The following is a 26,549-nucleotide window of genomic DNA, read 5'->3' on the forward strand; positions in this document are numbered from 1 at the left end:
CCCTGGTGCATCCAAAATGTAAGTGTGTTTGTTTCTTCAGTAGAACACAAATTAATATTTTTAACTTCAACCGTTGCTCGTATAATGCATGTCAAAGGGGTCTAATTGCATATTCGATGACCCGGGGGTAAGCAGATAAACTATCCCTTTAATTGTTTACTCAATTTTCCCAACCTATTTGCTGTTTTAAACATACTCTAAAATGTTTCTTTAACCCTTAAATGCATGAATGGTTCACCAATAATGATTACATATTCGGGTCCTTAATGACCCAGATCTATATCTAACACGGATGGATCTCTAATTATCCTGATATTAGAGTAACAGAGTAAAATAAAGCAAATTTTGTTACCTTTTGGAGCTTGGAAGGGTTAAGCCTGAGCAGATGTTTTATACCATCATCACTGCCCTAGTCAGAGTTAATTTCTCAGTACATTCAGCGTTTCATATTCACCATCTCAAACATATCGAAACTATCATTTTCAAAATCAATATTTTGATTGCTGACAGCTTCTTCACCAGATCCACCATCAAGTAACTGACATTTAATATCTGCTTGCGTTCAGTTTGCGCTGCAGTTAATCGCTGAGCCATTTCAAGTTTTGCTGATGATACTTCTTATTCTTTTGTTTTCTGGCTGTGGGAACTGAGAGAAACATCACTTCATTGTTTTGTATCAGACATTGCCACCTTGTGGAATAAAGGTGAATTGCAGTTATTCAGTCGTCAAAGATTTAAATATTCTGGAGAATATACTTGCACTAGGGATGGGGCTGTATGAAAATTTCATGTCACGATTATAGTGAGCAAAATTATCATGATTAGCAATATTATATTATTTTATATTTGAAAATCAACACAAAACAAGTGGCACTATGCACTTTAAGCATAAATCTGTTTTGTAGCATTTCTTTCCTTATGAACGTCGCCAATAGCAAGCAACACAACACAACACATCCATGTATCACAACGGATGCGTTCCCTCGTTTTATTCAAATGCAACCTGTCATCTTGCGTCTCAGTTTTTGATTAAATTAAATCAGGACTTCACTATTAATACTACTATTTTTGTGATCATCTCGTCGTGCGATTATTTAGTATGTTGTACAAAATGGATATTTGCCCATAATAATGTGGTAAAAAAATAATCTGTGTAATTAATTAAAAAAATCTGTGTAAAGTGTACAATGAATATACAGTACATCATCTCGTTTGTTCGTCTTTAGGCTCAAAACCACTTGCTGCAAACTTTTCTTTGCAGAAGCTTCACGTTTATTTAAAGTGGGTGAGGTAAAATATTTCAACTCAAAACAATATTTTGTCCAATTATTTCCTAGACGTAGTTTTAGTATTGAGGTCAGTGTTAACTTGCCTTGTGTTCACTATACAACAGTCTGCCTATTTTAAGTGTTTTCCCCCTATTGCAGCAATGTTCTGCAGATAGGGTGACTATACTCAATTAGGTTTCCCTCAGAACTTTTGTAAAAGCCAAAATATGACCACACCTCAGATTTGTCCTTTTAAAAGGCTGAAAAATCTCCCGGCGCGGTCACTGCTTACTGCCATTTCTTCTCATTCAAAAAATGCTTTGAGCTGCCCCTGCCACAGGATTTCGGGTGAGTTTTCAAAATCACGATAATTAAACACGGTTTTAATGATAATTCAATATTAAACGATAATACTAATTGTCAGTACATTTTATCATCATACGATTACTTGCAAGCGAAAAGTGTTCAGTCATTGGCCACTGGCAACATACAGGTATAAAATAAATCTGTTTGTCTAACCTAACCCTATGTGAATAACTTCTCTTCTCAAAGAATTAAAGTATCCAGATAATTGTTTAATTTAGCACCCATTCTAATTGTTTTCAATTCTAATCTTGTGCTGACAGTCAAAGTAATAGTCACTTTGAGCCAGGCCAAGTCTCTAGTGTTTCTTCCATTAACAAGGATGCTCTGAATCCACCATCCATCACTCTAAGCTGGGGATAACCTCCAGCCCAAACAAACTAAACCCAACATCAGCTCAGTCTCACAGCGGCATTCTCTCCAAAGCTTTGATATGTACCGGAGTGAGTCCTTTAGCTCTAATGAGTGGAAACATCCCATGTTACTGAACCATTCTTCTAGCCAATTCAAGCCCTTGCTAGCCTGGACTCTCTTGCTCAGCTGAGAGAAAATGTATATGTAATTGTTATTGACATTATGTGAGCCATGAGACAATGGGAGATCACACTTTTCAAGCCCTTTAGAAATGAATAGCCTGTACCGTGGACACACAGACCTATTGCTTTTATTCTCTTGGCGCCCAGGCTGGAGATGAGGCAAGGGAAGTAAAAGACACATTGAGAGGAAGTTTTATTGTATTATGTGAGCGGTTTCATTAATCCATCGAAGAAGTGAGCCCCACGGCACCAACTATCACTCTAAGCTGGGAATAGCCTTCAAGTGAAATATGATATGAGTAACAGAGGTTTGTGACCTCACAGTTTGGCATTGAGCTCTTATTCTTTGAGTAACAAAGAGGTCATATAAAAAGTCACACAACACTGAATTCCTTCTTCAAGATGAATGCATTTACTTTTAAAGACATCGCCGCATCAAAGCAAAATGATCTGATATTTGTGACATTTCTGTGCTGCATAATGGAAGTCTTAACAAAATGGAGGGAAAAAATAGATCGTATATTTGTGACCTTGATCAGGTGACATTAGCTATGTTTCCACCACACGGCTTTCACCACATTTTTGTGTTTTTTCTTTTGGTGCAAACTTTGAAAATATTTGCTAAACATTTGGATGGAAACCCAACTATTGTACAGATAGACTCAAGCAGTAAAAATGACATTGTCCCTTTAAGTACTGAGTAATAGTAATAAATTACATGTACTTAGTATAGGGGTAGGGTATGATTAGGGTTTTGTTTAGGGCTACTTTCATGTAAGTATGCCTAATTTATAGTTATTACTATTGTAAATACATGTAACATTACATTTAGTTTTGTTAAGTCTTTTGCTGAGATGTCTATGGGGTGAGTTTTTTAAATGAAATATAACACATCGATAATGTAAAAATCTCTAGGAATGAGTTTAAGAAAAAACACTGAAAATATTTGCATTCAACCTCTGTTTCATAGAACCAACCAATATATTTCTAGTCAGCTGCACTGGCCATTACTATCAAACATCTTTTCTACCAAAGACCTGCAGGACAGTAAAACAATACAAATCTTTTATCATTCAGATAGCCTGTAATGAACTAACAGCAAAAGTAATCATGCAGCAATAAGAAGACATTAAGACAGGGTTTAAAAGTCTGTACCTTTCATTTCTCCCATGTCTAAAGTTTTCCCTAGTTGTTCCAGCAGGTCTGCACGTGCTGCGTTCTTCTTGTGCTTTTTGCCATCGTAGTGTTGCTGTGCCATTCCGGGGTTGTTAAACCAAGCATTACACAGCTGACAGTAGCGATCAGAATCCCGGTGCTGACGGGTCGAGCTCACAGGTGAAGTTTCTGAGGAGGGCGTTTTCACTGGACTAGGTGGCACCTCTAAAGAAACAAAACAGAACAAGCCTTGCAATGCACTGTAAAAAAATATTTTTGGTATAATTTACAGTAAGTAGCATGGCTGCCTTAAAATTGAGTTTATTTAAGTAAAAAAATTGAGTTAATACGATGAAGGAAATTTGTTTAATAAATAGAAACTTAAAATATTATTGTATCTGAGCAGGTAACATTATTATTATTATTATTATTATTATTATTATTACAGTGTGGAATATTAATTTAACAGATTATTTATGCTATTTGATGCATTACAACTTCGAATTTGAGCGCAATTGCTAAATATGCTGGGAATGTGTTTTTAGTAAGCCTGCAGAGGTTTGGCAACCAAGGACAAATTTTTTTAATTCTGTGTATTGCTAGCCAAGTCACAGAAGAAAACAACTTTTTTTCTCCATATTTTCGTCACACTTTCTGTCCATTAGGGTCAAGTATCATGTTGGACAAATTGAGAGAAATTACTATTATTAATATTTGTTGGCCATGAAACTTAATTTTGTGTATAATTTTACAACAATGATGATAGATGATGATAGATGTTTATTGAGCAGAAAATCAGCATATTAGAATTTCTGAAGGATAAAAATTCATAAAGTTCAGCTTTGTCATCCCAGGAATAAATTATAACTTTTAAATAAATATAAACAGTTTTACATTTTTGCGCTTTGAGATTCATCGGAATGAGAAGTCTGTTATAAATAATTATAAATAATATGTATTATGTTTATATAAATTGTAATGATATTTTACAATAAAACCCTCTGATTTAACTGTACTTTTGATTAAATAAACAGTCTTGGTGGGCATTAGATTGGGTAATCCAGCCTGATCTGCCGGCGTTTTGTTTCGCTCTGTATCTCAGTCTGGAAACATGTACATTCATTATCCTGCTTCTGTTACAAATTTGCAGGAACCAGTCACAGACTGGCTTATCCACCTGGCACACTATTGGCAGGTTTCACACAATGGCGGATAGATAAGGGATGGATCAATGCACGTTGATCACGATCATTTGAATTATGCTCGTTGATCACGCCTCTTGTGGTCTTATTCGTTGAAGAACTATCCATTTGCATACAGTAAATAACATAGCAGACTCCCCAGACAAATGTTCAATATTAAAAGGCTTGGTCTGGGGATAGCCAGACAAGTTGAGCATTAGATTTCTTTCAAAATCATATAAAATAAAATAACCCCAAACTTTTGAGTGTAAATGTTATTTAATTTTATTAGCTATTTTTCTATTCATATTTTCAACAAACATCACAGGATGTCATTGCAACATTTACTGTCTCCATCGCTCAGTGAACTGCATATGCCAAATTTTTTTGTTGTTGATGTTTGTCTCTTTTGTTGTTTTAGAGGCTTAGCGTGAAGAATATTCTACACATTTTACGCAAAAGGCTTCTGGAGAAAAACTGCCTTCAGGCATCCTAGAGAAATAAATGTTCCTAAAAGAAGTGGGGGTATGAGTATGTTTTACTGTTTGCGCTGCTTTGTTTTGAATGACTCACATCACTCACATCACGAGGGGCAGACTATCAGTCTTAAACATGTAATGTTGCCATTTGATATAAAATTACCCACCAGCTGGCATTGAACTTTGTTTTATTTGCTTGCCAAAGCCAAGTCTTACACTCATTTGGCACTCGAAGTATGTAATTTTGGACCCTGGTTGTAAAGCAGATAGCTTGAGGATTTTTGGAACTCTGTCTACACAAGTACATGCCCAGAAAGCAAAAGAGAAACTCACATGAATTATTCCCAGCAATGCAAGTACATTTTACTGCTTGGGTAACCCAATGAAACAAACAAAGTGTGCGTGTTATTCTTGTTATTCGTCTTGACTAGTTGGAAACTACTAGAATCAAAAGTTATTTCTGATCTTGACAGCAACAACACAATTACTGAGATTTTATCTATCCTTCTGTTTAGATGTGTATTCTGCTGAACACAACAAACAAGTTGTTGTCATTGACTTTAACAGGAAGGTGAAGCTTTGGATTGTTTCCGACAGTCCTCAGCCTGACCCACACCACAAAAAATCCAAGCTTATTTAACTGTATGCTTTTATGCATTCCTGTGCATGGATCGTGCCATAAACACAAAACAATCAGTTTTAACACCTCAGTGGCTGTCCACTCTGGCATAGACAATGTTTACAAAAGCTCAGTTCACCATCGACATCACATCCTATTATTTGGCAGAGGAGACAATTAGAGAGAATAGGCTGCTTTGTGTCTGAGTTTGTCAGTGTTCATAGGTGTCACTGAGGGGTGACAGTGACTTACACTAGTTAAAGGGTTAGTTCACCCAAAAATGAAATTAATTAATTAATGACCCTAATGTCGTTCCACACCCGTTTATCTTCAGAACACAGTTTAATATATTTTATATATAGTCTGAGAGCGTATGTCCATGTCCAGAAAGGTAATAAAAACATCATCAAAGTAGTCCATATGTGACATCACTTAGTTAATTAAAATCTCTTGAAGCATTGAAAATACATTTTGGTCCAAAAATAACAAAAACTACAACTTTATTCAGAATTCTTCCGCGTTTGTGTTCAGTCCTCAAATAAAGATTCAAACGGTTATGAATCAGTGTATTGATTCATGATTCGGGAATGCATGTCAAACTGCTGAAATCATGTGACTGGCGATCCGAATCATGAATCAATACGATGATTCATAACCATTTGAATCTTTATTTGAGGATTGAACACAAACAAGGAAGAGAAGACAGTGCTGAATAAAGTTGTAGTTTTTGTTATTTTTGGACCAAAATGTATTTTCGATGCTTCAAGAGATTCTACTTAACCAACTGATGTCACATATGGACTACTTTGATGATGTTTTAACTGTGTTCTGAAGATGAACGGAGGTCTTACGGGTGGTTCATTAATGACATCATTTTATTTTTGGGTGAACTAACTCTTTATGTTATGAATTATGGTGGAGTATATCAAGCTCTGTTCTTCAGGCCTATTTGCAACTTTATATATGATTTGATATATAAACTACAATAGTAGTCACTGTGAAAGCTATGGCCTATTGAGGCTCCACATGAGCTTTCTACAAAGCATTGATATATTTGTAAAAACTGGGACAACCACGAACAAGAGACATGTTGAACAGTACTTTTGTTGTGCCAGGAAATGTATACCCTGCCAAAATGTGTGCATAAGTCTGCTTTTCACTCTTTTTACTTTCTCTCGAGCTGGGTTGATAAAAGCATAATGCACGCTTTTGTTGGGTCACAAAATTTAATTTAGGCAATTAACAACCACTGCTGCAAAAATGAAATTTGATACTGTAAATTAAACTGCTTTATGAGATGAAAATTTTATGAAGATAAATGAGCTGCCACAAGAGAGGGTGACAGTACATGAGCAAGAAACTTCATTTCAATAAATCTACTTTATTTTTAACTGACTGTGATTCACTGTCAAGAAATGTTGCAGGGCTTATCATGACACTTTCAACAACAAAAAAACAATGATTTGCAATAAAGTCATTAAATTAACTAGTCCTGTCTGAACAGTATTTGCACTTTTTCCTATAGGATATTTAGATAAACATTTGTATCTGTGGCAAGGGTAAGATGTTTATGAAGAACAAAGGTTGCCTTGACAAACAAAACATTAAAAGTGCAACTGGAAAATACAAATTTAATAAAAGTGACAGGAAATTAATGCACATAATGTGTAACACTCCCTTAAGCCCTGGCTGAAGTTATTGGAGTATCTGACAGACTCTTGCACTATAACACTATGGATATTAGCAGAATCCAGCACTGAAACATTGGAGTATTGATTTAAAAGCTCAGGGGTTTACAGAATGACATCCATCAAAAGGAAAAAACAGGACAGTTTCAAGTTTCCAGGAAACGAACACAATACCATTCCTGTACAAGATAACCCTGTTTTATTTCACCACAGATGTTTCTCTAGCATGTTTTTTTTATACAATGTCAGCAAGCATTTTGACATTATTTACTAAATTACATGCAGTCTTGCACTTGTTGCGTTCATTGTTTCCTTTGAGTCAAGCGTCTCGTGGTGACAACTTATAGTTCCTTCCCTTAATAGTGTGGTTAGTGTCACTGTCAGTGCGTTTTGTGTGTGGAATAGATTATGTAGAGCTGCATGTCTTGATTCATTGTTTTAATGCGTGTACTCAAAATGCCATATTCTGCACAGATCCTCGTTATAAAACTTTGCTTGCATGTCATTCGAGCAAAGGATAGCCAGTATGTTTGTGTGACAGTTATTAAGTGTGAAATATTACAATTTAAAATGTTAAATTGTATTCCTGTGATGGCAAATTCTGGTCTTCTTTGTCACATGATACTTTAGAAATCATGCTAATATGCTTATTTGGTGATCAAGAAACTTTTCAAATTCTTATTAATGTTGAAAATAGTTGTGCTGCTTAATATTTTTGTGGAAACTATGGTGCATTATTTTTCAGAAGTCTTTGACGAATAGAAAGTTCAGAAGAACAGCATTTATTGGAAGTCTTTACCATCACTTTTGATCAATTAAATGCATCCTTGCTGAATAAAAGTATTAATAAAACATAAAAATAAAAAAGTTGCACATATATACACTATACTACTGTTCATAAGTTGAAGCTGGTGATGTAAAGTCTGTCTGGAAATATCACACAGGCAGCGATTCACTGGGTATATTTTAATATATTAGAAGAAACAGTGAGCCCCTACAAAAGTGACAAAGGATAATTTTAATATATTTCCAGGGAATGCCCCGATAACACCATCACTCACCATCACTAGTCTCCTAAAGCAGGCGGCAGTGTTTCGCCCAATGTAATTACTGCAACCAGACTTCTGCCTTAACAGTCCTTCTGTATTGCCTAAATTAAATTTTGTTCCACAGGCCTGGGAATCTAAAGTCATTCATTACCGCTAGCTCAGTTTTACTTAATGTTCTCTTGGTCACTACAGGTGGCCTCCTCGTTCTCTTTTTGGCATGAAACTAGCTCTTATACATTATTTTAGTGTATCATTAGAACCTTACTGTTCACTCCCCAACTGTGCCTGTTATTGCCAAGCTCAGGGAGGAGCGATGAGCATGTCTGATCCCCAAAAGGTGGGTAAATCGCCATCCTTCTATTTATTTGCTGCCTTTTGCCTGCTGCAGCATAAAAGCACTTTAAAATCACTTAGAAGGCTCCCTGGACAAGGATGGAGATATATATATATATATATATATATATATATATATATATATATATATATATATATATATATATATATATATATATATATATATATATATATATATATATATATATATATATATATATATAATATTTGCAGATTTATTAAAAAAGAAAAAAAATCACATGGTCCTAAGTATTCAGACCATTTGCTGTGACACTCATATATTTAACTCAGGTGCTGTCTATTTCTTCTGGTCATCCTTGAGATGGTTCTACACCTTCATGTGAGCCCAGCTGTGATTGTTATACTGATTAGACTTGATTAGGAAAGCCACACACTTGTCTATATAAGACCTTACAGCTCACAGTGCATGTCAGAGCAAATGAGAATCATGAGGTCAAAGGAACTGCCCGAAGAGCTCACAGACAGAATTGTGGCAAGGCACAGATCTGGCCAAGGTTACAAAAAACATACTGTTGCAAGAGTTTCCTAAGAGCACAGGAGCCTCCATAATACTTAAATGGAAGACGTTTGGGTAGACCAGAACCCTTTCTAGAGCTGGTCATACGGCCAAACTGAGCTATCAGAGGAGAAGAGCCTTGGTGAGAGAGGTAAAGAAGAACCCAAAGATCACTGTGGCTGAGCTCTAGAGATTCAGTCAGGAGATGGGAGAAAGTTGTAGAAAGTCAACTATCACTGCAGCCATCCACCAGTCTGGGCTTTATGGCAGAATGGCCCGACAGAAGCCTCTCCTCAGTGCAAGACGAATGAAAGTTTGATGGAGAGAAATTAGATTCTCTGGTCTGATGAAACCAAGATAGAACTTTTTGTCCATAATTCTAAGCGATATGTGTGGAGAAAAATATCACCTGTCCAATAAAGTCCCAACAGTGAAGCATGGTGGTGGCAGCATCATGCTGTGGGGGTGTTTTTTTTAATCTGCAGAGACAGGACTACTAATATCCTGAACGAAAACCTCAGAGTGCTCAAGACATCAGACTGGGCCGAAGGTTCACCTTCCAAGACAATGAACCAAACTGAGGACCTCTAGAGAGACCTGAAAATGGCTGTCCACCAACATTTACCATCCAACCTGACAGAACTGGAGAAGATCTGCAAGGAGGAATGGCAGAGGATCTCCAAATCCAGGTCTGAAAAACTTGTTGCATCTTTCCCAAAACGACTCATGGCTGTATTAGATCAAAAGCGTGCTTCTACTAAATACTGAGCAAAGGGTCTGAATACTTGGGACCATGTGATATTTCAGTTGTTCTTTTTTAATAAATCTGCAAAAATGTCAACATTTCTGTGTTTTTCTGTTAATATGGGGTAATGTGTGTAAATTAATGAGAAAAAAAGAACTTAAATTATTTTACCAAATGGCTGTGATATAACAGAGTGAAAAATTTAAAGGTGCACTATGCAACTTTCCGTCCACTGGAGGGCGCCTATTCAAAACAAAGGCGTAGTTTGATGACGCCAAGTGTGAGTGCAGTATCTTGGGAAATGTGGTCATCACCTCACAGCCGGTGAAAAATAGGACTCGGGCAGAAATCATGTTCATGGATGCGGTTATTAACGTTACAGTAGTGTAAAACAGAGCAGGACCGAGTGTTGTGGAGCTGATCACGGCCGCTGGAGTGATTGTTATACAAGCACACGGCTCGCGAGTACCGGGACTTTTATTATGAAGGGACGGGACACAGTCGCTGGGCGCGCGCACTTCCGCTTTTTCCGGTCATGACTATAAGGTAAAGCCAGCAGCTCTGTTTATCATATTAGATATATTTAAGTGTGTTTAAAATTGTTATGACGTTACTCTGTGCGTTTGCTCGGCGCTGCTGTGACATGTTCACACTGCTAAGAGAAAAGCGCTTCTGCAGAATAAAACCGAGGGTAACGCAGATATGACGCGATTGACAGGCAACTTGCTCAAACACTGTGCTGAAATGTCCTGGTCCTTAGTTAAAATAGCAATTTTCTCACAATTTACAAATAGTTGGAAACATTTGGGATATTGTAAGTACTCAACTGAACAAAATATATAACACTGGCCTAGTGCTTTTTGGATATTTTACTGCAAAAATACTACATAGTGCACCTTTAAGGGGGTCTGAATACTTTCCGTACCCACTGTGTGTGTGTGTGTGTATATATGTATATATATATGTACACTCTAAAAAATTATTCAGTGGCTTAGTAAATATCACAGTAATAATTAACTTTATTAACTTAATAAAATCTCTCAATATCATTTACTTGATGGTTTTAGTTAAACATACCAAAATAATTGACTAAAAATCCAACAGTTAATTTTGTCTAAAATGTATAGTTATATTTAAGTTTTTTTCACTAAAATAATTTAGTATTCAAATAACCAATTCTTTATTTTAAATATACTTAATACATTTGCGAAATTTATTTCAAAATATTTGAGAATGGAGAATTAAACCGATCTGTTTCAAGAACCACAAATATTACTTAATTAAAATCAAGATTATTAATATTTAACACACACTGAGGAAATTGAGTAAATTTACTCGATTAAAACAATGCGCCCCTCCCCCACCCTCTGACGTGACGACAGCTCGACGGTTGAGTGAGTGCGGATATTTGAATTCTCCTCAGTCACCAGAGCAGTTTCTTCTTCTCAGCGTCGCAGAATTGGGGCATTTCCTCTGAAATTCAGGTTTGTATGTTTTTTTTTTAAATCTATATAATCATTACTGTGCTAAAAGGCATTTTATTTAATTCAAAACAACATACAGGGACACTGTGTGTCACCTTAAGTTAACGTGTGGCGTTGGTCTTTGAAACGCCTGCTGTGTGGCTCAAAACACACAACTTTATTCGTAAAGATAATGAATATAATGAATTTGGACGATAAAATCTTATAAAACTGGGCACTTTTTGTTTATTGTCAGGTTATGGAGTCTGGCGCCTCGCAGCATCTTTCAGCTACAAATGAAACGCAGGACAGCGGTCTCAAGTTCAAAGTCCACCCGCAGACCGCTAACGTTAGTCCATCTCAGGCTCGAGAAACAGCGCTGATACGGTGGAAATGGGATAACAGACCGGTTGATTACACTTGAATTACTTTTAAATGTTTAATTTTTACTTCTAAAATGTTTGTTACATGAGTTTAAATGTTGTAAAATAACTGTTATTCTTTACATGTCAAAACAGTAATATATGCTGTAACGTTATTGCTGTACTCGTCGACAATAAAGGCCATGTCATGTATAAGTGTGTTTGTGTGGACTGTGGAGTATTTTACAAAGGTTTAGAGGAAATTAAAGTTATACTATACAAGTTAGTAATACTCATAAATAAAAACAGTTCATATTAGTCATAAATATTGTTTTTTAAAATGCTTTTTACCCAATTTTTTCTACTCAATTGAATTTGTTAATGTAACAAATGCAGTTACTCAGATCTACTTAATTTTTTTACTTACATTTACTCAGTTCTTATGGTGTCTATAATTGATTCCACTGCTTTAAAATTTACTCATTTTTTTTAGTGTAAAAATGTTTCACCAAAAAAATTGAGTAAATCATAGTATTAGTTTTTAGAGTGTATATGTATATATGTATGTATGTATTTAGGGACAGAGGAGGGGATAGCAGGTCGAGAAGAGTGAAAACCTTTGTGCTAAAGAAAAAAATGTTCATAATGCAGTGATTGAAATCATTTCAAGTTTCTTACACTCCAAAAATTCATTTCATGGCCACTGCAGCAGTAAAAAGATTCACCAGCAATGCGTTTTCTGTCTTCTTTATAACAAACAATACTCTGACACCAGCAGGCAGGAGATTTGAAACATTAATGAGATTCTGTGAGAGGAAATAACAGAGAAACTTCAGGTAATTCCAGGTGACAGTTTAGGCAATAAGGGAAGAGTCATCTATCAGGAGATTTACTGCAGGGACAAAGACAGCTGCAGGATTTCGGTGACATAAAGATGGAGAGGGACATTCTAAGAGATCATTCATCCAAGCATGTTCTGTTGATTTCTTGGCGAAAATTGTTGCGTGTCGCTAGTTCTGAGTACACCCACACGTCTGCACACTTATCACATTTAGTTGCAGGGGAAAACATTCAAAATATTTTATATATTTAATAAATGAACATGCAAGGAATGTGTGTACAACTATGTGAATGATGCTTTGTCAAACTTTACTAGGTGTAAATTCCATACAGGCCTAGATATGAGGTTTATGCTGCCTTTACATGCTTCATGAATTATTTTACATTTGTAAGTTATATCCCAAGTTTCTGACTTGGAGTGTCCACATGAACAAGTCGTAAATTCGTTGTGTATGTGTAAAGACATCACTTCCGGTATACACGATTTGGCATAGCCTACGCCAACGGCAGAAATGAATCTCGTACACGACGGCAGAGTGTATATTGACCTTACCAGAAGTGAAGCGCATTCCAGGCTGTTGGATATAGCGTTGTATTTGAGATAAAAAAAATATATATATATATATGAATACGGCTTGATTTCTCATACAAAAGGATTGTTTTGTGTCTTAAGATATCAATGTGTCGTCATGAGCCACAGGCCTCTTTGTGCATGTTGTCTAAGCATGTTTTTTTTTGCTCTCATAGAATTGTTACCCATTCACATGCATTATATGACTGGCACACAGCAACGTTTGGAGTTAAAACGATCTTCATTTGTGAAGAAACAAAGACACCTACATGTTGAATGCACTGGGGGTAAGCAGATAAACATCACATTTTAATTTTGTGTGAACTAACCCTTTAAAGCTGAAATGTGCATAGATGTCAGCTTTTAAGGTAGATGTAGCATTTTTGATACTCTCACTAGCATCTTGCCTCCCTCTGCCATTCTATGCTACCAAGTCAAAGCACAGTTTGTTATGCAACAAATTGTAGCGTGGCCACATAAGGAGAAGCATATTTGTGGATCAACAATAAGAGTGATTAGTTGGTCATTGGTTGTATTGCTTTCTCCTGTGTTCTGTATTTCTCACCTAATCATATGACCTAATCATCATAGTGCCTTATCTCCCTTCTCGCGAGATGTTTTGGGCGAGACTGTGTCACGTCACCCAAACAGGAACTGAGAGGGTGTTTTAAATATATAGGCCCGGCAAACTACCGATCGAGAGCGCGCTCATTCATTTCCGACACGGACACGAACGTGTGTGGATTACAAGGATTTTTGCTGGCTATTTTTCGGAGCGTTACTTCCGATCTTCTGTGGAGTTATCCCTTTTCTTTGAGTGGGGAATTGCTCGTTCTAGATGCCGTTTAAACAGCTGGACAAACACACATACTGCTCCCGGGTTTCTCATCCTTGCCGGTGAGACTGATCTGACTTTGTAGTACACACTGGACTGAGAGACACACACACACACACACACACACACACACACACACACACACACACACACGTTTGTTTTTGTGACATATTATTATACTGTACAAACCGTATTTTCTATCCCCTTACATTGCCCCTGCCCCTAAACCTACCCATCACATGAAACATTTTGCATTTTTACTTTCTAAAAAAAAACTCATCCTGTATAATTTATAAGCATTTTGAAAAGTGGGGACATGGCCAATGTCCTCATAAGTCATCCTCTCCTTGTAATAACTGTGTCATACCTATGTCATTATACACGTGTCCTCATATGTCACAAAAAAGAATCAGAACATTATAACCGGTTATGGTCTATTACTGAACCGATACTGAATCGTCCTCATCTGCACCACGATTCAAAGAAACAATTAATTTCGACACCCCATATTTTGTGAATGTTAGCAAACTAGAATGCTGTATTCACAAAGATTAGAGCTATGTAGTTTTATCCTGAAAAATTACCATCTGCAAAATTTAAAAATGCATGTATTTATGATGCATTGTCTACTTAGCCCAGGAAAACCCAGACAACTTCCAGCAAATTTAGATTAGCTCTGCAAGTAGTCTGGCAAAGAGCCCTTTCAAGCCCATTTCTAATCCGTCGAAATCGCAGCACCAATCAGAAATGTTGGGGCGGGCTTTACAGGATGACGACAGCACAGCAACGGTGAAGCAGATTTTGTACATTATAATGTTGGATGCCACCGTGGAACATTACTCGAATTAGCTATCGCATCTGTTTTAAGCGATTTAAACTTTTCCTTTCCGGTAAAACCCGAGTCAAGAACAATGCTCGGCTACCAGATGTGGATTACACCGGCTACTTTGAGGAGGAGGATTGGGAGTGTGATCATGTGCTAAGACCACACAGCAGCTCTGGATCTGGCCTTTCTGTGCTTTTCCTCACACTAGATCTGTTAGTCATGTAAAAATTGTAAATAAATAACTAGCGTAACTATGCTCAAGTCTGAAAATGTTCTAACACATCTGAAACATGAGTGACGCCTCTTTGGAAATGATTTTTCTATGAAGCTTTGACAGACCATAACTCAGTTACTACTGAGAATGGTCTGTTTTTTTACCAGGCTATTGTATACCATCAAAACATAAACATTCTACTGTACATACAGTAAAGCACAATTTTCCTAAATTTAGTTTAAAAAAAAAAAACTAAATGCATGTTATTTTTCATCCAAATAAACACCTGTCGAACAGCCTTGTAAATAGTTATTGCGTGCAGAAAATGGCATAAACCACCGAATGTAAGCATTTCCCATGCAGTCTTATCGTAATGCAGTGAAGGTATACAGCTTGAGAGATTCCATTTCTAGATCAACCAGAACAGGATCAAAAGCTTTTTTTCCTTTTCTTTTTTTAATCTTTTTAAATCCTTGCAGTTATCCGCTTTCCTCCTTACTGGAGTTTCTGTACAAATTTTTTTTGCTGCAGAATCTCACCATTTTCCCTCCATTTTATAAGGAGGGAGTTTTGACCACATATTTAGGATATTTTACAGCATTAAAATGTCTTAATTAAAAAATAAATAAATTATATATATATATATATATATATATATATATATATATATATATATATATATATATATATATATATATATATATATATATATATAGTTCAATACAGTTCAATACACTGGAAGTCTTAAAAGGAAATTGTAAATAATGGTATATATTATAGTTATGTAGCCTGCACAATAAACTGCTGTATATCGAGACACACATATGCACAAACAAAATAGAATTTCCGATATTTACAAGAGGAAAAAACATTCCTTAACAGGAAGCACAGACAAACAGAACTGATTGCAAAGCACCCTGCTGAGTAACTTGATAAGATTGATGCAGTAGCCTCAAATACCATGTATCAAGACAGATGTGCATGTAGGTCAATAATACATGTGGCCTTCCAGTGGTTTCTCATTTGTCTTAATGAATACAGAAGAGGCAGAATGCTTTGTGTTATTGGCTGATATCTGACTGAAACAACAGTGTTTCCCAGGAGATGAGCTTGGCTTCACTCAGCCTCGTCACTTTTAGTTATGCAGAAATCAATCAGGGTTGTCTGAACGACCTGGTTTTATTTCACACACTGTGGTAGAGCCACTAAGATCCAAACCCATCGCACAATACATGTTTACTTCTTAAAGGTCCCGTTCTTCGCATGTTTTCGAAGCTTTGATTATGTTTACAGTGTGCAATATAACATGAGTTCATGTTTCGCGTGTAAAAAAACAGTATTTTTCACACAATTTACTTATCTGTACAGCGCTGTTTCCTCTGTCCTAAAAACAGCCTCATGAATTCCTTGTTCTATGAAGTCCCTCCTTCAGAAATACGTAACGAGTTCTGATTGGGCCAGCGCTTCCCGTGTTGTGATTGGACAGCAGCTTAGCGCACTTTGCCCGGAAAGGTCCCGCCTCTTACCATAACTGGGAGATGAAAGCGCTGAATGCGCGCTCTTCTCCACGTGGGAGAGCAACAAGACCATGCCCCCTATTCTGCGTGTTCTTGTGGGCGGAGGGTTAGTCAACAAACGGTTCTAGTGACGTCATTACATCCCTGCACTTCCTGCTGTAGTCCAAACCAGCCGTTCACTGTAGGCTTTGAAAGGGAACTTCTGTTAAATAGAATATCTCGCTTGGCATTGAACTTTGAGCTTTATATTTTTAAAGGTATTATTTATGCTCTAACAACAACATTACACACTCACTAAAGTTTGAAAGATGGAATCGCGAAGAACGGGACCTTTAAAGTCCCAGTGAACCGGAAGTTTTATTCAGTGTTCTGATGTATTTCCAAGTGAAACGGAATATTGAATAGAGGGCAGGGTTTGACTTCAGCGCTCCTCCTCTCCATCTCTCGCTCATAGCAGACTAACGGCTGGAGGGGATTGGTTACACATTTTCAAACCTAAGCCGTCAAACTGCCGTCATCTGAGAAGGAACGCCGTTTCCAGACTGGAAGTTACTTTTCAAATTTGATTAAAGATTACCACAAAAAAAAAAAAAAATGCTGTTTATTAACTTGCACGGGTTCATTGTTCACCCTAAGACCTTTAATGTGTGATTTCATGAGGACATTCAAATTAATTTCATTACCCATTAATTAATTCTGTCCACATTTTTTTCCACATAACAATATATTGAAAATACATAATTAAAAGGTAATTGACACAAATAAAGACATGAATACACTATGCTGTGCATGGTTTATTTATTTTCTTCTAAAAAATGTTAACTTTTTTTGTGGGTGGTTATAAGTTTTTTGGCATACTTTGGCTTTTTATAAAAACAAAAAAAAAATAGGAAATGTTAGTTAATTTAAAATTAATAATACAAATTTAATTTGTGTTTAGTCAAAGTTAATACTTAATAAACATTTTTCATTAAAACAGCATAAATAAATACAGAGATTACATTTCTAAAAATCTCACACTTGTACTTTGAGCTAATATTTTTCCATAATCGCTTGCCATTGACCAGGAAGTTTCGTCAACCTTTCCAATCTAAATATCAACAACAAACAACACATTCAAGCATCACCTACTTAATGTCTTTCTCCCAAAACACTTCCCAAAAAGCACTTTGACATTAGCAGTTTTTGGTTGCTGTGACCGTATTTTGAGCCGACACTGCAGCATGTTTACAGTTTGTCCCCAGATTGTCAGGGCACTGAAAAGCTTACTGAGTTTAAAGGGAAGTCCTCTCTGCTCAGTTAAGCTGGGCCTGAGCTAGTCTGTCTCAGTATGCCACATGTCAGAGGGATTGATGGTCTGTCTCAATCCCCTCAGAGTGGGACACAAGCTTCGTCTGTCTCTAGCCATCAGACGCAGATGGCACAGCTAATGATGGCATCAGTCAGTGACAGGAAACATGGGAGGAACAAGCAGAGAGAGAGAGAGCTAAGAAAAAAACAAGGCTACAGGGGCCATTCATTTTAAGCCAGATATGCTACATAGCCTTGCATTCAAAATCAGACTGTGTCAAAACTGAGCCTCTGAATTTTAAATTAACATGGCATTATGCACCATTAGGGTTGATAAATAATGGATAAATATGCAATCAGTCTGTCATTGTTGCAAAATGATCTCATGCAGGGCTGATCAGGACAATGGGTTTATTTGGAATAAAATGCAAATTATTTATAAATATTATTATACATTTATATAATATTAATATATGTAATTATAATATTTATTATAACAATTATTAGATTGTGTGTATGTGTATTTTATTATAATTATAATAATTTCATAATAAAAATATCCCTAAATAATGGTAATAATTACACTCACTGCATAGCCAATAAAATGGGCCTGAAAGGTCTGAGAGCCCATGGGTCCTGATCAACCTGTCAGTTTTTATTCAGAGCCAAGAGTTCCCAGATGAGTGGTCAGTTATGTTGTGTTGCTATGGACAACAACATTGACCAATCATAATCAAGAATCCCAGAGAACACCATTTTTTGTTTTTTTTTATCCACCAGTATGCCTTGTATGCCCATTAGATTACATCAGTTTGATACACAAAGTGGACAGACTGTGGCTCCATCTCAAGCGTTAGAATTGTGTAATTGATCCTAAACACTGGATGTGATGTGGTGGGCCTCCTAACTATGCCATATGTGGCGCAGCTGTCCACTGAAGAGTGTAATTAATAAACACACTGGGCATTTGGAGGCACAGCCAGTAGGAAAGCTGGTAAGTAATGGATGCTGAACAGAACTGAGAGCATAGAGACTCTCTCTCTCTCTCTCTCTCTCTCTCTCTCTCTCTCTCTCTCTCTCTCTCTCTCTCTCTCTCTCTCCCCCCCCCCCCCCCCCCCATTGGCTGAAATCGAAATGACACGCGAAGCGGAGCCTCTCTACTGTACTGCATTTCCTTTGCGTGTCCTCCTACAGGCAGATGATTTCTGAGAGCCCACTGATCCCCGAGTGTTTCCTGCTCATTCTCAGCACAATCTCACAACGCTATTGTGCTGTAAACAGGTCAGAAACCTAACATGAACAGCAAAGCGCTGCATGATAGAAGCATAATGCAAGAACGAACACAGACATAAACACAACTATGCAGACAGTGTGACGACAGTGTTCTCAAACACACTGCTTTCAGTTGGCTGCTTCCGTAAAGCTCCTTTTATAAAGCCTCAAACAGACACAGATACTCTTCCTCCTTATTTTTAGGTCAATTACCCTAGGCAAGTAGGCGGTGAGCACTGACGTACAGTGCTGGGCTCTTTCAAACGCCTGCCCTGATCCTCTAGCCACACGCAGTCTTCTCCGACTCATCTCCTGAAATACAAGCACCCTCCCAGATCATTTTTCATTGCTGTGTGAGTGTGCTACACTTACCTTTGGCTGTAATGGCAGGCTGTTCGCCGAGCAGAAGTTTGAGCCTTTTAGCATGGATTTTGCCTTGGTAATGAGACTGCGCTACCACAGCGGAAGTAAAGGACATGTTACACAGCGTACAGCACTTGTTCTTATCCACATCTCCCTCCTCACTGCCCTGCAACATATCAGACACATTTATGAAGGTCAGAAAGAGCAAGGGCATGGGGTTGAAAGAGGAAATCAAGAGCTCAGTACAACATTTCTCATGAGGTCAAACCCCCCAGCAACACTTGAGGGTAAATGTGCTGCAAAATAACAGTTTGAAAAATATAAGCAGGAGGGGAGCAAATGTCTCGGCTACTTTGGGATTGCTTGTGTAGTTCCTGGTGGGATGCAAATTGCAGTGATTTTACAGTAATGGGGCCAGTTTGATTGAACCATCACAGGCAGAACGTGAAGACCTCACCCACTGCATGCAGGAAGATCTATTACACATTTTATACCAAATAGAAGATGTGAAATCTATGAAGCCATTTCAAGACTGAGTTCATCTTCTCAGCGGTACATTCATCAGTATATAGACCCAATATAATTCACTTTTAGGGATGCATGGTTTCTGGACTATACCAAAAAGCCAGCAACTGCTGAATAGTAGATATTAAACCTCTACAAAACAAATAAAATAAACACCTGGCATCCCAACATCATAATGTACAGTATTAAAAAAATGATAGTCATTTTGAGATTGGTTAAAGATTGCAATTAACAGATTAATTTATTCTTGACCACCAAATCTAGGGTAACCATATTTTTATTACCGTAAACCAGGACCTTCGGCCCGGCAATAAGAATGTAGATTGCCCTAGTGCCAGTCAATTTAATGGCCCAATGAAAAATGATGAAAACCAGGACATTTTCATCACTATAAAAAAGCAGCCAGGATGGCCATTATAGGACTTGAAAACAGGACATGTCCTTGAAAAACAGGACGTTTGGTCACCCTACCAAATCAGCACACAATGATCACAAAAGACTTGAGTAATGACTTCTGAAAATTCTGCTTTGATTCAATTTAATTGATACACAACAGTTTAAAATTTTGAGGTAAGTAGGTTTTACAATGATAATAATAATAATAATAATAATAATAATAATAATAATAATAATAATATTTCTGCCAGGCCCACTATCAAAGAGGATTGACAATTAGCATATAGTTTGTATTGGTGGTATGTTTCTGTTCTGGGCAAGAACTCTTTGTGCATCCATGCAACCTATAGATATACCTAGGGTAAACAGAACATAACCAACATAAGTGTATTGCAGATATCATTAATGTCAATATTAAAATGTACGACATCATTCAGGAATTATGTCTTATTCAGAATCAGAATACCAAATCCTGACCAGACGAGAGGTGGAGCTGGGATGGTAATTAGCTCCAGAGAAATGTAACAGCTGCTGATAGTGCTGAAGGAGCTCATATATTTATGCTGTGATAGACGTCGCATTCATATAGGTTGATGTAATCGTTACATTTGATTATTTATATTATTAAGCATTTTAATTACATTAAATAGTGTAAAAGTGACAGTAAAGACATTTATAATGTAACAAAAGATTTATATTTTAAATAAATGCTGTTCTTTTGAACATTTTATTGATCAGAAATCCTGAATAAAAGCATCACAGGTTCCACATAAATATCAAGCAGCAAGAACATCATTATTGATTGAGCACCAAATCAGAATGATTTCTGAAGGATCATGTGACACTGAAGATTGGAGTAATGGATGCTGAAAATTCAGCTTTGCCATCACATGGATACATTGTTTTAAAATATATTCAAGTTATTTTTTTTTACAATATTACTGTTTCTTTGTATTTCTGATTAAATAAATGCAGCCGTGGTGAGTATGAGGCTATCAAAAAAATCTTAATTATATATACCCTTTATATTATCAGTTGATAACTTGATATGCTACCAATAAATTCTACCAATAAATCACTTCACAATCTAAGGATGTACTCACACTAGGCACGGTTGCCTTATACCGTGCCTAAGCTTGATTGTTCCCCTCTTCCCACTCCCCTGCTGGTCTGCACTCACATTGCACTTAACTCTTTACCCGCCAAGATTTTTTTTTTAAATGTTGCCAGTCACCGCCAGGGTTTTTGACCATTTTCAGCTAAATTTAATAGCCCATAGAATATTTAGTTTTATGAATATCTGAGTATGCAATATATATAAAAAGAAAGAGCTGACCCTCTTCTTTTAAACAAAAAGAATTGTATTTCTTTTTTATCAACACTTGAATATGTGTAAGTTTCATAATAAAAGCTACATTTTGAACAAAAAGCTGAGAAAATCACGTTTTTGTCAAGACTGTTTTCAGATCAGATTCAGAGCGAGGATCAATCACAGATGGAGTAGATCGAGTCCATCAACACCCCTAATGCTAGGCCTGTAGCTTGTCCTGGGTCCACATTTCATTCACTAACATTAAGCAGTTTTGATTTTTATGATGTTTAATGTTGATGATCACATTTTTTTCATATGCATATGATTACATGCGATCGCTTGTTTACTGCGTCTTATTTCCGTGTGTTTTGATCAGGAGATTCAGTACTCATTCAGAAGATGTGTAATAGCGCCCCCCTAGCGTCTAATAGTGAAAACACAGAAACCCAGAAAATGCAGTTTTTAGCCTGGATGGGTTTTCTCACAAATAACGGAAAATTCTGTGTTTGGCGGGGAAAGAGTTAATGTACCAAGTCCGGAGCATGCTTGCGTCATTCATGATGCAACATTTTGTTTTTGAAGAAGACTGAAAAGAAAGAAAAGTGCTTTTGTTAAAAGACTATCTAATAGATTTTCACTTGACTCCACTGCACGTATCAGAAGATTATTAGGTGGCAGCTAACTTTGCAGCTTTACTTGCAAACTACAATTCATGTTCATCAATAAAGTGAGAACCAGGACCGTTAGAAACCTAAATATACTTGAATTATAGTGATCACACTACATGTGTACTGCGCCCGAGCCCAACCGAACTGCGCTCTGACCCACCTCTTTCAAGCGGGCCAGAGCCAGCTAAACGAACCGTGGCCAGGCACAGGACGGAACACTCACACTAGTCAACCGAACCAGACTTTGGGGTTCAATCCTGCCCGGGCACGGTTCAGATTGCCTAATGTGAGTACACCCTATAACTTTATGCCCTCCACTCCTGACAGATAGCCCAACTAGTACCTTGCATAAACCTACAGGAATGGCTCCGACATCCCTAGAATAGAATCAAGACACAAAATCTGATGTGATGTCTTGTTTGCTTTTTTACTTTGGTTTTGGTTTGTCATGCCTACTCATAGTCTACTCTGCTCTTCCATGTAATTTTGTAAAGCTTCCACTGTGAACATTGCTAGTCTTTGGCCTTGTTAGATGTTCCTTACAGGCGTTGTAGCTGTTAACTGTAATTACAGGGAGAGACTTTATATTGATAGTAATCAAAAACAATCGTTGCCCTACAGCTCAGTTTTCAGCTCTATGAATAAAACAAGAAGCTTATTTGCATTAATTTTCCAGCAATTTTGTTCCATTGCCACATAGAGCCTTGGACTATAGGAAGGGTAAACTGGTGTGACACAAGTGTAGTGAAAACAGGCTTATGTTGTGCTTGGAGGCATTCTTACACAAACATGCAAACACACAAACCTTGCTCTGTTTGAGCAGGAAACACATCTTCCTAAACCACAGAGATGTACAGACTTGTAAAACTGTATGCATGACAATCTGAGTAAGACAGAAATAAGGTCAGAATACCCAAGTATGTATAGAGTATTTTCAAAACGCATGTAGATAGTGTACTTAAAACACATTACCAGACATTCTAGATCTGCAGTGTTGATGTCCAAAGTATATCTTTTATTTTCATGGTGGTTTTTAATACATCATAATAAGTCAATTTAACCACAAGAAACTGCTTCCTATAGCACTTACATTTGAAAAGAGCCTTCACCATAATCAAACATTTTGAAGTTATATTTTCTCAGTTCCAATGTGAATTTAGTTATTATAATTTGCCTCTGTAAGTCAGTATTATTTACTTAATTTATTATACTGCTTTTGCATACTGTGTAAAAAAGGAACTACACACTTAAGCCCTATTCGGACGGTAATTATTTCTCATGTGGACATCCGTAAAAATACATTTGCATGCCATATCAGTGATAAAACATTCGGATGGTGATTTATTCACGGTGGAGGTGCAGATTTTGTGATCCTGCGCACCTGGGAACGCACTGCTCATGTGGTCAGTAACATGAATGTATTCTGTAAATAAAATGTCAATGCTTGGTATAATAAGAATAAATGCATATTTAATTTAACTTAAGGAAACTAATATCCTAATTATTCTTTAATTACTTAAATCGGTTTAAAATTAGGAAGAAATATAGTCTTGTATTTTATTTTAAAATAAATGATGTCATTTTATTCCACTTGGAAATGAGCAGAAATAAGTTAATACAGCTTCTAATTTACATGAGATAAACATAATACTGCTTGGTTATTTTTAATATTTATAATTGCTGCTGTAATAACAGCCCATAACTCAGAGATGTGGATTTGGAAGCCAATTAAATTATCACACGACCTTGGTATTTTTTTAAAAACAGTATGTAATTTTGTGGGGGATTTTTAAGCGGGTGGTGGGAGAAAAATACTGGCATTCTGGATTCGGATGGCAATATATATATATATATATATATATATATATATATATATATATATATATATATATATATATATATATATAAAATAAAAAAATCACACATTAGCCCATTAATGATGAAAACAAGGGTGCAAATACCTTATGACCCCACGAGAAACAATTATCTTCCAAATATGGCTTTAGACTTGAGGTTGGTCTGCAGAAAAGCATTGTCTTGTAAGTATCATGTAAGCCAAATGCCCTCAGTGCTTATGGAGGGAGCTGAAAACACAGCACACACCAAAACAGCACTTCTCCAAATGACCTTGCTCTGTGCTCTGGTATGTGCATTCGGTATATCCATTTATCCATACAGACTTCAGCTGCTTTGAAAAGCAGAATCTCCCACACAATCCTCGTACAGTGCATTCAGAATGCTGTGTTCTTTGTATTAGAGTCATTATATATATATATATATATATATATATATATATAATAATACAGCAAAATTAAAATCACTAGCAAAATCTAAACATAATTACTTTTCATTAAAAGCAAATTTGATTAAAAAAAACAGATGTTAATGACTTATGTAAAGGGGAAAGTTGCAAATTAGCATGTTGCAAATTTTGCACTACTGTAGTTTAATTGTTGAAGTACTTTGTGTTATTGTTTTAGATATTCTGAAAGTATGACTTTGATACGCACAAAGGTGCAAATTACCATTGAATAGCAAATTTGCATAGGTTAAGAGCATTTTATTTACTAAAACAACCCCTTGTTATTTTAAACATAAAACAAATATTGAATTTTTGCTAAAATTAAATGTGCAGTAATGAACCCCTCCCTTCATTGTTCCGCCTCCAAAATGCACAAACATGCAATGCAAGAGTGGATGTCTCTTCATCATAGCAGAAGCTTTGCAAAAAAAAAAAAAAATCCTTTGGGGAAAAATAAAGTGAAGACTAATGAACGACAAGGAAGAACAAAAAAACAAACATACAGTACACAAGAGTATTAAAAACAGCAGTTCATTGTTAGTCGCCAGCAGCATACAAGCACCAGACAAAAAATAACAGTCAAAAAAAGCTCTTGCATGATCATAACCCTTCTTTTCCCAGTGATATTCCTCTGAGATTTTCTCTTTTGTAATGTCTCTTGGCCATCTCTCTTTCAACAGTTTCTTCAAATCTCACTCTCTCTCCTCCACTTTCATGAGTGGATATGCCGACACAAATCTGTTGTGGTAATCTGTCTGATCCACTTTCAACATAATTGTTCAGAAATTGCTTACTACGCCTTTATTACGCAATTAAAAACTGCTAAATGAAGCAGCATTCACCCTTTGATTTTACTTTTTATTTTAAAAAGATGGTTCACCAAATTCATGCTCAGTCAACATACTTTCCTAAAGCCTATTCCTGGTTTTATTAACAAACAATATATATATTTATTTAAACAATTTTATAAAATACATCAACATTATTCCTTTGATAGATCTTTCTTTATCTGCAGACTAATTTTATCGTGAGAAAATGGCACGAGGCCGGTGGCGTGATTTGCTAAGGAGAGTCACCTGCGTGCCACAATAGTCTCGTACCTCTCACGGAGAAGCAACGGAAGCATAAAAAGAAGAGCAATGTCAGTGAAGGACGAGAGTTGTCTGGCTATCACCAGACCAAGCTCAACTTAAAATTGAACTTTGGTCTGGGGAGTCTGCTCTGTATTTTCTACTCCACAAGAGGCGTGATCAACTGGCATTATTTTAATAACTCTGTACACAATTGGATAGTCCTTGAGAGGCGCCACAAGAGGCGTGATCAACGGGTAACGACCCATCGCTTCTCTTTCTGTCATCATGTTAATCCCACCAATAGCGTGCCAGTTGGATAAACCTGTCTGTGATTGGTTCCTGCAAAATTGTAACAGAAGCAGTATAGAATTGAATGTACAGGTTTCCAGACTGAGTTGCAGGACGAAATCAAATCGCCGGCAGATCAGGCTGGGTTTACCCAGTCTAGGATGAGAGAGGACAAGGCCTGTATTTTAAAGTTACATTGAACATTGGCAGCTTCCCGCCTTCTGCTTGCCATAATTAATGTTACTACAGTCACTTTGGCACTGAAGACATTCTGGTGTGTAGACCAATGAACTGCCAAATGATAAAGTCAAGTTGAGCTACATATTTTAATGCTGGCTGTCCTGTTTCACTTGGAAAAACATCAAATTGTGGAAGAAAACTGCTATGTTAAAAATTAATGTTGACTTTAAAACTGCACTATGTAATATTTCCATCTGCTGGAGGGCGCCTATTCAAAACAAAGGTGTAGTTTGATGAC

The 26,549-nt window shown here is 36.7% G+C and overlaps 1 protein-coding gene and 1 long non-coding RNA gene across 3 annotated transcripts in view; one reads left to right on the forward strand and one right to left on the reverse strand.

The window, feature by feature from the left end:
* Positions 1–26,549, forward strand: part of LOC137071180 (uncharacterized) — a 157,171-nt gene that overhangs the window by 90,307 nt on the left and 40,315 nt on the right. The gene's annotated exons all lie outside the window — the stretch shown is intronic.
* zmat4a (zinc finger, matrin-type 4a) overlaps positions 1–26,549 on the reverse strand; it is a 129,913-nt gene that overhangs the window by 41,265 nt on the left and 62,099 nt on the right. The window contains exons 4-5 of one of the 2 annotated variants that reach the window (XM_067438928.1): positions 19,517–19,673; positions 3,323–3,547 (exon numbers count right to left, since the gene is read on the reverse strand). In XM_067438928.1, coding sequence (XP_067295029.1) covers positions 3,323–3,547; positions 19,517–19,673 — 382 coding nt within the window. The remainder of the gene's footprint in view (positions 1–3,322; positions 3,548–19,516; positions 19,674–26,549) is intronic. The other variant, XM_067438929.1, reaches the window with a different exon arrangement.

This window comes from Pseudorasbora parva, chromosome 3, assembly GCF_024679245.1.
Source record: "Pseudorasbora parva isolate DD20220531a chromosome 3, ASM2467924v1, whole genome shotgun sequence".
Lineage (NCBI taxonomy): Eukaryota > Metazoa > Chordata > Actinopteri > Cypriniformes > Gobionidae > Pseudorasbora > Pseudorasbora parva.